The sequence below is a fragment of the Dermochelys coriacea genome, chromosome 7 (assembly GCF_009764565.3).
Source record: "Dermochelys coriacea isolate rDerCor1 chromosome 7, rDerCor1.pri.v4, whole genome shotgun sequence".
NCBI classification, from domain to species: Eukaryota; Metazoa; Chordata; order Testudines; family Dermochelyidae; genus Dermochelys; species Dermochelys coriacea.
The window spans coordinates 32,502,125-32,514,972 of NC_050074.1; the positions used below are offsets into that span (position 1 = coordinate 32,502,125).

General features: G+C 50.2%; 1 protein-coding gene across 1 annotated transcript; it reads right to left on the reverse strand.

Moving 5' to 3' along the window:
• Nucleotides 1-1,728: 1,728 nt before the first annotated feature.
• Nucleotides 1,729-9,011, reverse strand: LOC119858659 (RNA-binding protein 4.1-like). The gene is given in 9 exon segments (XM_043518305.1): nucleotides 1,729-4,999; nucleotides 5,727-5,977; nucleotides 6,522-6,653; nucleotides 8,001-8,295; nucleotides 8,297-8,679; nucleotides 8,682-8,718; nucleotides 8,720-8,811; nucleotides 8,814-8,880; nucleotides 8,882-9,011. Coding segments are annotated over 6 exon segments (927 nt in total). The 5' UTR covers nucleotides 8,954-9,011; the 3' UTR covers nucleotides 1,729-4,999; nucleotides 5,727-5,977; nucleotides 6,522-6,653; nucleotides 8,001-8,019.
• Between the last annotated feature and the right edge of the window lie 3,837 nt (nucleotides 9,012-12,848).

Here is a 12,848-nt window from a genome sequence, read left to right on the forward strand (position 1 = left end):
AAAGGAGTACTTGTGGCACCTTAGAGACTAACATTTATTAGAGCATCAGCTTTCATGAGCTATAGCTCACTTCATCGGATAGATCACGAAAGCTGATGCTCTAATAAATTTATTAGTCTCTAAGGTGCCACAAGTCCTCCTTTTCTTTTTATGTTTACACATCTCACTGTCTACCTCTACCGAAAAGAGAAGATGCTGCAACAGCTGCAGAGCACTTAGCTGGTGCTATGCAAGGTGTACAAATGCCTCTGTGTCCCTCAGCTGGAAGGTGCTGCTGCAGCACAATCAGGTAGCTATTCAAGGTGGTGAGCACACAGAAACGCAGTAGCATCACAAATGACCAGTAGCAGGGAAGTTTGCAGCCATTCTTCACTTCACTGGTTATGGCTGTCACCTCCAAGCTTTCCTCATCCACAGAAGCCCTTCAGGAACCAGGCTGGAGAAACTAATTGAGCTATTTGATCAGTGCAAAAATTGGTGCCCTCTCCATTTTGGGACTGAATTTCATACTGGCACGCGATAGTGGAGTACGAGCTCTGGAGAGTGAAGTCCCCTCTATCTCAGCAAAAGAGCAAACGCCCTCCCATATACCTACAGGGTATCCAACTCTCAGGAGTTAGAGATGAACCAGCCCTTCAGCCCTTCACAGGAGTCAGGCTGAAGAAAGGAGCCAGAGAGGGGAAGTGACCTGTTTTTCAGAATTGCAGAGCAGCCCCCGACTCATATGAAGTACAGGAGCTGGAGGTTCTCAGCACTGCTGGCACTGATAAAGGATTGTGAGACTGAATGCCAGTCAATGGAAAGTTTAAAAACAAAAACAAAAACAAAACAAAAAACCACTTGACACTTTCCTCAGGGGAGCGAGGCTTCTGGCAAGTGGAGTAAACAACTTTCTAGGAAATAGTACCTAGGAGGGCACTGACTTTATTAAATCATTTGGGAACTGTGCTCCATGTTTCCAGGGGAAGGAAGCAAAGGCTACTGGAAGAAGAGGGAGGTGGAGTCAGTCTAGCTACAGAAGTAGCCTTTCCCATTATATAGGATTCCCCTTCTCCTTGCTCTCGGGTAGGTGGCACTCTAACACCAACTGTTCTGTACTTCTGACCATCTAAGGTACTTATCTGGTCCCCATTAGGAGAGCCTGTGTGGTCCAGGGGATCATGCACTGGACTAGGACTCAGGAGAGTGGGGCTCTGCCACTGGCCTGCTGGGTGGCCTTGGGCAAGTCACGTTTCCTCTCTGTGCTTCACAGTCCCCCTGAATGGGGGTCATGATTCTGATCTGCTTTGTAAAGTGCTCTGAGATCTGCTCTTAAGAGCCAGGGATTACCTTCATCTGGGTGCTTTGAAGCCTCACCTCTATTCCCACTTCCCCATCATGAGGCAGTGCTGCGATATTATCCCCATTGTCCAGATGGTGAAAACTGAGACTGAGTGGCCTGCCCAAGGTGACACCAGGAGTCTGTGGCAGAGCTGGGAATTAAACCCAGGTCTCCCAAGCACCCTCACCATTGGGCCATTGTCCCACCACAGAAGCAGCTCTATGGACAGAGAAGAGAGGGAGGTGAGGGATGGTGCCTCCTGCAGCATGAGATCAGCTGGGAGGAAGTTTTCAAGGTCTGTGACTCCTCAAAGAGGAGCCCATTAGCAAAGCCAGCAGGCCCTCTTCAGTGACTAGCAGGGAACCACGGACCGAGGTAGACACGAAATAATCAGCCGCCAGCCCAACTGCTACTTAAAACAAGGATGTTTATTAGTCCCGAGTGTTGCCCCTACAGCCCCTACCTGTGTGATGCTGTACCAGGTGCCACCCACCAATCCCAGAGCCCTATGCCAGGGCGACAAATTTCACTCAAGTGCAGTTTGGGCCTTGGATGAGGGCTGGAGCCAGGTAGCCAATGGTCATTGATACAGCAGAAGCCAACTGTTCTCAGAGATGCTAGGTTTCTGCAGAGGGGGCTGCCCCTAGTGTTGATGGAGTTCCAATGCGAAATGTCACAGCAGCTTAGCACCCGCTGCACAGAACTAGCAGGCAATCCAGTTCTGGGTCCACACACAGTTCTGCCGATGCGCCTATCTCAGGCTGGGCTCCACTTCAAGCCCCCCCCAGTCCCAGCTCTGCCAATGCTCCTTAATCCCAACCCACAGCTGCCCAGCTATCCCAGCCCAACTCCCCCGCTACACAGTTCTGTCAAGGTCCCTCTCAATCCTGACCCACAGTCCCCTGGCTTCCTCTCCCAGCTCTGCTGATCCCCCTCAATACCCACCCCAGACTCCTCTCTCTCACAGCAGCCAATGGCCCCCAATCATGTCCTGTAGCAACATCCTCCACCTCCAGCAGTCCATTCCTGGGCTTCTTCTGAGCTGACACTAGCTATCTGGCCATCTTGGGGGTGGGGGATGGGGAGGTTAGTCCACTGGGGAGCAGCAAAACAACTCAACTTGTCTCATGTAGCTCCTGTGGTCAAGTTTAACCCAGATCTCTAAAGGAGAGAGGCTTTATAGTTACTGCTGCTCAGAGCCTCCTAGGAAATGAATGTATTCCACTGCTCCAACCCAAAAAGCACTGAGCTCTAGCCTTCTACCCCGCCCTTGGCCTCCATACACACACCTACCAGCCTCAGGAGCAGCTCGCCATGCTCATCCAATGCAGAGGAGCCTGCAGTCTCCGCACTCATTCTTCTCTGCTGGAGCCAATTGCAATGAACAGGGAGTCAAGACTACTGCTGAAGGTGCCTGGTGGGTAGACACGCCTCTGTTCTTGTCCCACACACGAGCTCTGTTGGCTCCATCTCTGATGCGGGACCCCCCCATGTCAGGGGGCAGAGATCAAGGAGGGAAGCTGTGGTGTTGGTCAAGGCCCCGGGTTAGACAAGGAAGCAAGGTGACTCCCACCTAGAAGCAGCGGTTTAGAGATCTTTCTGAGGCAGAGAAGAGGCTCCGCCAAATCTGAGCTGCCTTGGTATAGAGCGAAGATGCAAGGCTGCCCCCACCAGTCTCACCCAAACCAAAGGCTGCAGGAAGAATCTTATCACCCAGGAGGAAATGGGGACAACCTGGATCTTTACGCCAGAGAATTCCCTCCTGTCCCAACACCCCTAGATGGAGAAAGCTGCCCATGATGCAAACCATGCCAGCCCTACAAGCTGGCATCCCACCCACCAGGTGATGATAGTTCTCAACACCTTGAAAGATCAATCCCACCCCAAGCACTAGTCATGATCACAGGGAAAGACCTCTCCCAACTTCTAGCTCCATGCAGATCTTCCCAGGCAGAGCCGGGCCAAGGCTGAGTTTGCGCCCGTCGCCCGTTACCCAGCAGCCAGGAGGTGTGGAGAATCTCACCGAGCAGGGAGCCTTCCGACAGCATCCAGAGCACTGTGGCAGGGACGGAGCTCGCTGCTTTCGGAGAACAAGGGATGGTGGAGTTGGGCTGGGAGGGAAAGAGAGAGACACAGAGAGAGAGAGAGAGAGAGAGAGAGAGAAGGCCCAATCCACTCTGCTCTAGGAGAGAGTAAGAAGAGAAGAGAATTTCAGCTGGAGGCTCCCCAGCTCCAGGCTTCCTTTCAGTTCTTGTCATCGCCAAGCCATTCCACACACGGATCATGTTGTGGGTGGTCTGTTGTGCCAAAGGCCTGGGTTTACCTCAATCTGCCCCTTCCTGTTTGGGTTGATAAGGAAGAGGAGCACACACCCATTTTGATGCAGTAGTGCCAAGGAATTGAAGCTGGGAACTGTCAGCTGCCCTAGAGCTGTATGTTCACCTTAGGCCGCATTCACCCCACACTCAGCCTGAGTTCATGGCACTAGTAGGGCCACCTAACCAGAGCCAAGGGTCTGTATTTCTTCAAGAAGGCAACCCTAATGTTACGTAACTTAGAAGATGAAGAATGATCTTAAGGCTCAGGTGCTGGACTGGGAGTCAGGAGACCTGGGTTTGAGTCCCTACTCTGCCAGTCTGCCTGTGTGAACTTGGCAGAGTCATTTAGTTGCTTTATGCCTCAGTTTCCCCACCTGTAAAGTGGGGAGAACAGCGCTGCCCTGCCTCACAGAGGTGTTGGGAAGATAAATCCATTCAAAACTGAGATGCTCACATACTGCGGAAATGATTCACTGCTTTGAAGACCAGAACGGCCCATTCTGATCATCGAGATTCACCTCCTGCATACTATAGGTCAGAGAATCCCTTTTCCTGCATCACGCCTGTAATTTGTGTGAGGTACAGCGCAGATTTAGGAAAGAGAGCCAGTCTTGACTTAAAGACTCCAAGTGATGGAGAATCCACAACGTCCCTATGTCCACTGGCTAATTCCTCTCGGGGTTAAAAATTTGCCTTATTTCCAGTCTGAATTTGTCTCGTTTCAACATCCACCAATTGGCTCTTGTTCTGCCTTTGTCTGTGAGATTAAAGTCTGCTCTACTCTCAAATCTCCACCCCAGCTGCAGACATGATCAAGTCACTATGGGAACCATATAAAGACCTAAACTAGATTACCACAGTAAGGCAAGTGGCACGTTTTCAGAACATAACCTCTCCGCGGCAGGGATTTCTAATACTACTTGACTCAGCACCAGCCAGTGGAGATCTTAACCAAACTTGAATCAACCCTTCCCCCTTTTAAAGAGGAGATCCACAGACTTGTCCTGAGGTCAGTGCCAGAACCAGGGACCAGAACCCAGATCTTGTGCTCTCGGTGATAGAAGCACACGACTGTTCCTTCCTCTTGGAGTGCAAGTGAAAGGGAAGGGGGGAGAAAACCGCTTACCTCCTGCTTCATCTCAGGCTGGAGTCCCCATAGGTGTTTAAGGCTCACAGTGGTTAGAGAGAAGAGACTGGGCGATCTTCAGGGAATCCCTCAAGTCATCTTTCACCTCTGCTAGCAGGATGCTTGGTGGGTCCTCCAGAAATCCTGCTCTTCCCCTGACATTTCATCTGAGGCCAAAAGAGTTCCTGGTCTGGGGGTTACCTTGATGTAAGGTCTCTTTGGGATAAGGTCAATCTAGAATAGACGGGGGAGTTAGATTCACTAGCCCCTCTTTCCTGAGTTTCTAAAAGGATCAAGGGGCTTTGCACCCTGCCCTTTAGTTTCCCATTGGCCTGGAAGGGTTTGGGTTAATAGCTGGCCTTCAGCGTAGAATGCACAGATTTAAACACAGAGCTCGGAGGGCGCACGGCTGCCGGCTCCAAGGACTCTGGGGAGTCAGCAGACTTGACAGTCCCAACAAGATGGCTCAGAAGTCAGGCTGACAAATGTCTGTCCATGAACTGTGCTGAAAGCAGATACCGCGCTCCCTCTTTGGATGGTTATGGAACTAAGACTTGCTCCCTAATGCTCCCCCACAGCCAGATCTAGACAGTTCTGATTGGACACTCAGAGCGGCTTCCCGAGCTGCGGGCTCTTCCAAATCGTGTTCTTGGGACACATCATCCCACCCCCCCTTGGTCAGGGAATGGAAGGAGTCTGCCCTTTGAGCCTGGGCTGAATGGCAATGGTGCGTCTACAGCCCCTTCCATTAGAGGCTCTCCAGGCACTGAAAGGAACCCTCAGTCACACATGGGGAAACTGATGCAGGGAGGGGAAGTGATCTGTCTACAAGCTTATAGTGGTAGACTCTCCCTGCTCTAACCACTACACCATTCCCCCCAGTACCCCACTCCCCTGCTCACAACATCATCTTCAATAAACACAGGCTCAAACACTCATCAGGAAGGTCTTTCTGCCTTACCTCAATCTGCCATGAACAGATGCCAGAGGGAGACGTTTACCCTGTTGGCTGTTTTTTTTCTGATGCTCCCACTTCACCTCCCAGACTTGCTGCGGGGGGAATGAAAGGGTCTCTCTATCACTTCTCTCACACACCAGTGGTCCACCTAGTTACGTATCCCACATCAGTAGAAGGCATTACCCAATGCTGTACCAATGGGGGGTGCAATTCCTGGCCCCAGCCGGTGACCATGTTCGGCCCAGAGTCTGCTCCTAGGAGAGAAAGCAGCTCAAGCCGACTATTCAGCAGCACAATGGATTCCTATGCCATCGTCTCTGGCAACTGAAGACAGCTACTAAAAAGCAAATGGAGGCAGGGTGTGCTAGCCCTAAGCGGATGCATGCAGGGGGATCTGGAATGACCAAAGCGATCCCCAGGCTGAGACATGCATGTGTTAAGGAGTGGGTCTGTCCCTGGATCTTCAAACCCAGTAAGGGCAGGAACATGAACTAGCCAGAGTACATCACAAGGGGTGGGGTTGGGGTGGAGCGCTTTAGATGGGTGGAGGCAGCATCCCCATCAAGAAGCCAAGATCTCTTTGCATATATAGTGCTTACCCAAAGATTTAAACGCAATCTCTGCTGTGGGGAAACCGAGGCACAGGGAGGGGAAGGGAGTTGCTAGGAATAGAACCCATGAGTCCTGCTAGCCTTGCGCTCTCACCAGAGGGTGCCCTCTGGACTGCTGAATGGCTAACCCAAGAGCACCAGAAGAGGAAGAAGCGCAGGTAGGGGACAAGGGGAGTGGTATATTCACTCAAGCTTGTAGTGGAGGCTTCACGCTTCCTTCAGCGGGGTGGTGGTTAAAGGCATTGCGCTGTCTTGAATCAGCTCTGCCTGCACCTTTGCAGCCGAGATCCCTTTCCCCCTTACGCCTCCGAGCACCGGGCTGTGTATGGAGAAAAAAAAAAATCAATGGGGGGGGAGAAAAAGGGTTACAATGTTAGATACCTGACAAGTGAGGTCTAAACAAATGTGTGTGGGCGGGGGGGAGTTGGCAACAACAGGAATAGCAGATAAGGGGCTTGCAACAGGTCAGAGTTACAGATGCCCTTCCTAAGTTAGAGCAGAGGAATGCTGCGGCCAGAAGGCAGGAGGGAAACCTAGGCAGCCTGTGGGGTTGCTAACAAGTCACTTGCCATGGGGAGGGCACACAGAGACAGGAAGGGAAGAGGGTCGCTCCATTAACTGAGGCAACCGCAGCAGAATAGGCAGCGCGATAAGGTCAAGCAAAATCGGGGTGTCAGTTTTGCCATTTGCCAGGCACAGAGGAGAGAGAGGCAGAGAAAGAAGAGCCGGACAGAGGGCTGGGCGCACGTAAAGCGACGCAGCAGCTGATTTGACGACGAGACGCCAGGAAGTTCTGTACAAGCTGTTTAATCATCAATGTAAAAAAATGAAAAGGGAAAAAGAAGCCGTGACACGGACAGATTTTGGATGCACCAAAAAAAATCCACTTCCTTTTGTCATATTGAGGTACAGAAACAGAACAAGGCACCCCTCCTGCCCTCCAGTCCTAGCTACGGATCTAGAGACACACATTTCAAAACTCCGCTCCGCAATGCACAACACTGGAAGACCATGCTGAGGAATTAGCCAGCAAAAAAGAAAAAAAGGGCACTGCAAATTACAACAGTTAAAACTGATGAGATGGGAGGGGACTCAAGAAAGGATCAGCGCTGAATTACGAGCAGAATCGCCTTGGCTTTCAGTGCAGAATTGCAGTGGACAGTTTGTCACGGTGGGCGACAGATCTTCCAAACTGGGATTATTTTCTTAGAGACCAAACCAACCACCAACCACGAGGAAAGGAAACAGGAGGGAAAGGGGATGAGGGGGGAAGTAGAGAAAAGATGCAACCTAACAAACCTTGGAAAGTTGGAGCATTGAAAAGACTGAAGGAAAAAGGAAGCAGGTTAATTTCTTAACGGGGAGGGAGGGAGGCAAACTTCTCGCCAGCGCTACTTGACCTTCAAAGGAAATCTAGACTATATTTTATATATATAAAAACACACACACACACACAAAAGGTTCTCTAGTTCATAGGAGCCTATTTACCGCCTTCAGGAGGCATGGTACCTCTACCCTCTGTGGATGGCATCAGAGAGCTACTTAGGGAGGAGTGGCACTCCCTTACCCATAAAAAAAACGTGCCAGTAAGGGGTTCTATGGCTAGTTACTCCTCCACCCCAATGCCGCCCGCCCCCCACCGAAGCTAAGATCTCTGGTCACTTACTACTATGAGCCCAGTAAGATTAGTACGTCTGGGCATATTGAGTGGCATAGCCGTTGCTGTATTTCTCATAGCACTCCCCTGCACTGTAGGTAGCACCCATGCTGTACTGGGAGTAGGTAGCGGCTGCTGCGGCAGCAGCCGCTACTGCTGCATAACCCGTCTGGTTGTACACTTGGCTGTATGTCTGGGCGGCAACCGCAGCAGCGTAGGGATCGGTATATTGGGCCACCGCAGCGGTCGTCCGCCTGCCCACCGGGCTCCTCTCTCTGTATGCGGTGGGGGTAGAGGGCGGAGGGTGGCAGGGCCCTCTCGTATGCTGTCCTGGCAGTCATCGCCCGGTCGTAGAGCTCATAGGCATAGCGGTCGTAATATTCCCGGTCATACCAAGATCGGGGCACATAGGGGGTATATGGAGGTGGTGGCAGGGGGATGCGCCCCCTGGGGAAGTAGTAGCTGGGGGGGGGTGGAGGCGGCACAGAGGTCCCCTTGGTTGTCTTGAGCGAGTTGTTGCTCTTGGACAGCGTTACAAAGATCTTCTGGTCCTCCAGAGGCATGTCGTTGAGGTTCAAGATGGCATCCATGGCTTCCCTCTCCTTGGCCATGTGGACAAAGGCATAGTTCTTGACAATGTCGCACTCCACCACCTTGCCAAACTTCTCAAAGAGCTCCTTGATCTGGCTGTCGTGGCCTTGCTGGAGACATTGCCCACATAGATCTTGGGTGGCGTTACGGATCTTGGAGGTGGCGTACTCCACCGTCAGGTGGGCCCCGTAGAACTCCTGCTTGTGCAGCTCGCTGATGGCCTTGTGGCCTCATCCTCCTTCTCCATGTGCACAAAGGCAAAATTCTTCAGGATGTCACACTCGTTCACCTGTCCATACCTGCTCGAAGAGCTTCTTCAGCTCATCCACTGTGACGGAAGGGGAAACCCCTCCCACGAAGATCTTCACCATGGCAAGAGGCTGCACTTCCAGCCTGCAATGCTCTCGAGAATCACCCACAGCAAACTCCACTGAGAGACAGAGGGAGAAGAGTTATTTCCTGCTTACGTTCAAGGCTATCACAGTGACACCAAGTAGGGCTGTCAATCACAGTTAATTGTGTGAGGTTAACTCAAAAAATTATCACGATTAATTGCACTTACCACAATAGAATACCAATTGAAATGTATTAAATATTTTTGGATTTTTTTTACGTTTTCAAAATTGATTTCAATTACAACATAGAATACAAAGTGCACAGTGCTCACTTTATATTATTTTTATTACAAATATATGCACTGTAAAAATGATAAAAGAAATAGTGTTTTTCAATTCACCTCATACAAGTACTGAAGTGCAATCTCTTTATCATGAAAGTGTAACTTACAAATGCAGATTTTTTTTTGGATATATAACTGCATTCAAACAAAACAGTGTAAAACTTTAGAGCCTACAAGTCCTCTCAGTCCTACTACTTATTCTGCAAATCGCTAAGACAAACAAGTTTGTTTACATTGATGGGAGATAATGTTGCCTGCTTCTTATAATACAATGTCACCTGAAAGGTGTTGCAAGGTATTTACATGGTCAGATATGCTAAACATTTGTATGCCCCTTCCATGCTTCAGTCACCATTCCAGAGGACATCCATGCTCATTAAAAAAAATAACAAGTTAAATAAATTTGTGGCTGTACTCCTGGGGGGGGGGGGTGGGGGAGATGTATGTCTTCTGCTAGGTTCACCTGCATTCTGCATGTATTTCATGTTATAGCAGTCTTGGATGATGACCCAGCACATGTTCATTTTAAGAACAATTTCACAGCAGAAGAAGGTACCAATGTGAGATTTCTAAAATAGTTACAGCACTCAACCCAAGGTTTAAGAATCTGAAGTGCCATCCAAAATCTGAGAGGGATGAGATGTGGAGCATGCTTTTAGAAGTCTTAAAAAGAACAATACTCTGATGCAGAAACTACAGAATCCAAACTACCAAAAAAGAAAATTAACCTTCTGCTGGTGGCATCTGACTCAGATGATGCAAATGAACATGAGTCAGTCCACACTGCTCTGGATCGTTATCAAGCAGAACCCAACATCAGCATGGAAGCATGTCCTCTGAATGGTGGTTGAGCATTAATGGTCCATTATGAATCTTTAGCACATCTGGCACATAAAATATCTTGCAACACCAGCTACAACCACGCATGCGAATGCCTGTTCTCACTTTCAGATGACATTGTAAACAGAAGCAGGCAATATTATCTCCTGCCAGAATTGTAAACCAACCTTGTTTGTCTGAGTGATTGGCTGAACAACAGATAGGACTGAGTGGACTTGTGGGCTCTAAAGTTTCACACTGTTCTGTTTTTGAATGCAGTTTTTTACATAATTCTACATTTATAACTCCAACTTTCATGATAAAGAGATTGCAATACACAGTACTTGTATGAGGTGAATTGAAAAATAAAATTGTTTTTTTACACTGCAAATAGTTGTAATAAAAAAATATCAAGTGAGCACTGTACACTTTGTATTCTGTATTGTAACTAAAATGTATTTGAAAATGTAGTAAACATCCAAAATAATGGTATTCTATGGGTTGTTTAAGAGTACGATTAATCGTGCAATTAGTTGCAATTAATTTTTTTAATTGCTTGAAAGCCCGAATACCAAGCTCTCTAGGGGTGGGGATGGTCTCAATTGTGCTTGCTAACGCTCTCCTAGATCAAGCTCTCCTGGGGTAGGGATGTGTCTGATTTGTGCTCTCTAAGCTCTCCTCGACCAAGCTCTCAACGGCAGGAGATGTGTCTGATTGGTACATCATAAATGTATGGCACTTTACCTAATACCTTATAACACCACGAATGTACAACAGTGATCAGCAGAAAACCCAGCTGCCTGCATGGGGTTGACAGAACAAAGCTGGACTGGGAACCCTGAGGCTATTTCCACAGTTGCTTATGGAAGTGGATGGCCTATACAGGCTAGCAACTACAATGAAACCCGTAGTAAACCCGTAGCTGCTTAGCTTTGGCAGCGTGCAGCCCAGACACACAATCTGCACCTCCTCCACTGGGGAAAACTCAGCACGGCGATGGGTGCTAGAGAAGTGGATAAGACAGGCAGGATCTCAGAGGTCTTCGCCACCTGCAGTGACCTCAACGCCTCCACTGGGGCAGGAACGGGGGCTAGGCGAGGAGCCTGGTTGCCCTGGGGCAGGGAGGGGGCGTGGCTCGAAGCAGGGGGCTGCGAACTTGCGGGACAGGCAGGAAACCCTTAGCCTCGTGACCAGGCCTCTCGGGGTCTCCACCGGGCCAGGGGCCTCTGCCCCGCCTCAGTCCACGGTGCTCCCCAACGTCCCTCAACGGCACCGCCCCCGGGTTTCCCGATGATACCATCCCCGCATTGCGCACTGAGCACAAACCAGCCCGGGACCGTGATCCCTCGGGCTCCTTCCCGTCCCGTTCGCCTGGACTCACCGCGGAGGAGGGCGGAAGAGTCCGGGAGGCCTAAAGCAGCGCAGCTCCCGATAGAGGCCAGCTGTTGCCCCCAAACCACAGAAACAAGATGGCGGGCGCTCACTTCCGGCCACCCCCAGGAAGTCCAGCACCAGGGGCGGAAGCGATTAGGGCGCCGCCATATTTGGGACACGTGATCACCATCGCTCTTGCCAAAAAGTATGGGGAGGCGGAGGGGAAAAAACACTGCTCCAGTGACGGCGGGACCATCGTGTAAATCATTTGATCGCGGTCCCCCCCGTCCGTCCCCGGCCCCCCCATTCCTACTGAAGCCGCATGATGGCGCCATCTTGCCTCCTAGATCAGAAAGCAGCAAGAGAGAGGCCCCGTCCCCCTCCCAGACTAGAACAGAGTTTGGGGGCCACGTTTTGTGCCGGGCAGATCCCCTGCCCCAAGGAGACCTGGCTCAGCTGCTGTGTCTAGCCTCCCTACTCCGCTCAGCTCACTGCCATCAGCCTAGACACAGCTGCTGAAGAGTCTGGCAAGGCAGGTGGCTTCAGGTGTTAGGAAAAGTTACCAAGCATAACATGCCCTTTGGGTAGAGGTGTTACAGCACATGGCCCTAATCAAATGGCTAGTAGCAGACTAGCTCAGGACGGCTTGAGGATACAATTATTCTAGGGAGGAAGCAGCACAAACAAGCAAGGATGCATCCGATGAAGTGAGCTGTAGCTCACGAAAACTTATGCTCAAATAAATTTGTTAGCCTCTAAGGTGCCACAAAGTCCTCCTTTTCTTTAAGCAAGGATGGGGGTGTGCTTAGCCTGTCTCCACTCCAGAAGAGGGTGAGATCAGACTGCATTGCTAGAAGCAAGGGAGATACCACTGTCTGATTGCAGATGCTGGCATACAACAAGGATAGTTTCCAACATAAACACACATGAGTGGTGAAGCAAGGATGTCTCAGAAGAGCAGGAATGGGGTATGAAGCCTTTCACCTTTAGCTTAGGAGCTCCTGTCTGTCTCTAGGAGCAAGGACAGGAGGCTGGGGGAGAGACACAAACTGGCTCAGATTATTCCACCTTTAGCACACTGATTTCAAATATGACCCATGTCAGGAGTGGCTGAATATATAGGAATAGTTACTGTCAGATTGGACCAGCTCCAAGCTCCATCTAGTCCAATATCCAGTCTCTGGCAGTGGCCAGTGTCAAACTGTTTTCCATCTGACACTCGTTCAGTGGCCCCACATGATACAACTTAATTCTCAGTCCCACTCCCACTGGACAGGCAGCCACAAAAGCACCACCAATTTTATTAGCAGCCTCAGTTCAAGGAGCAAAGGGAGGAAAGGTGCCTCCTGGTCGCGGGACACAGAGACAAAGTCAGTATTCACGTTCTCACGAGT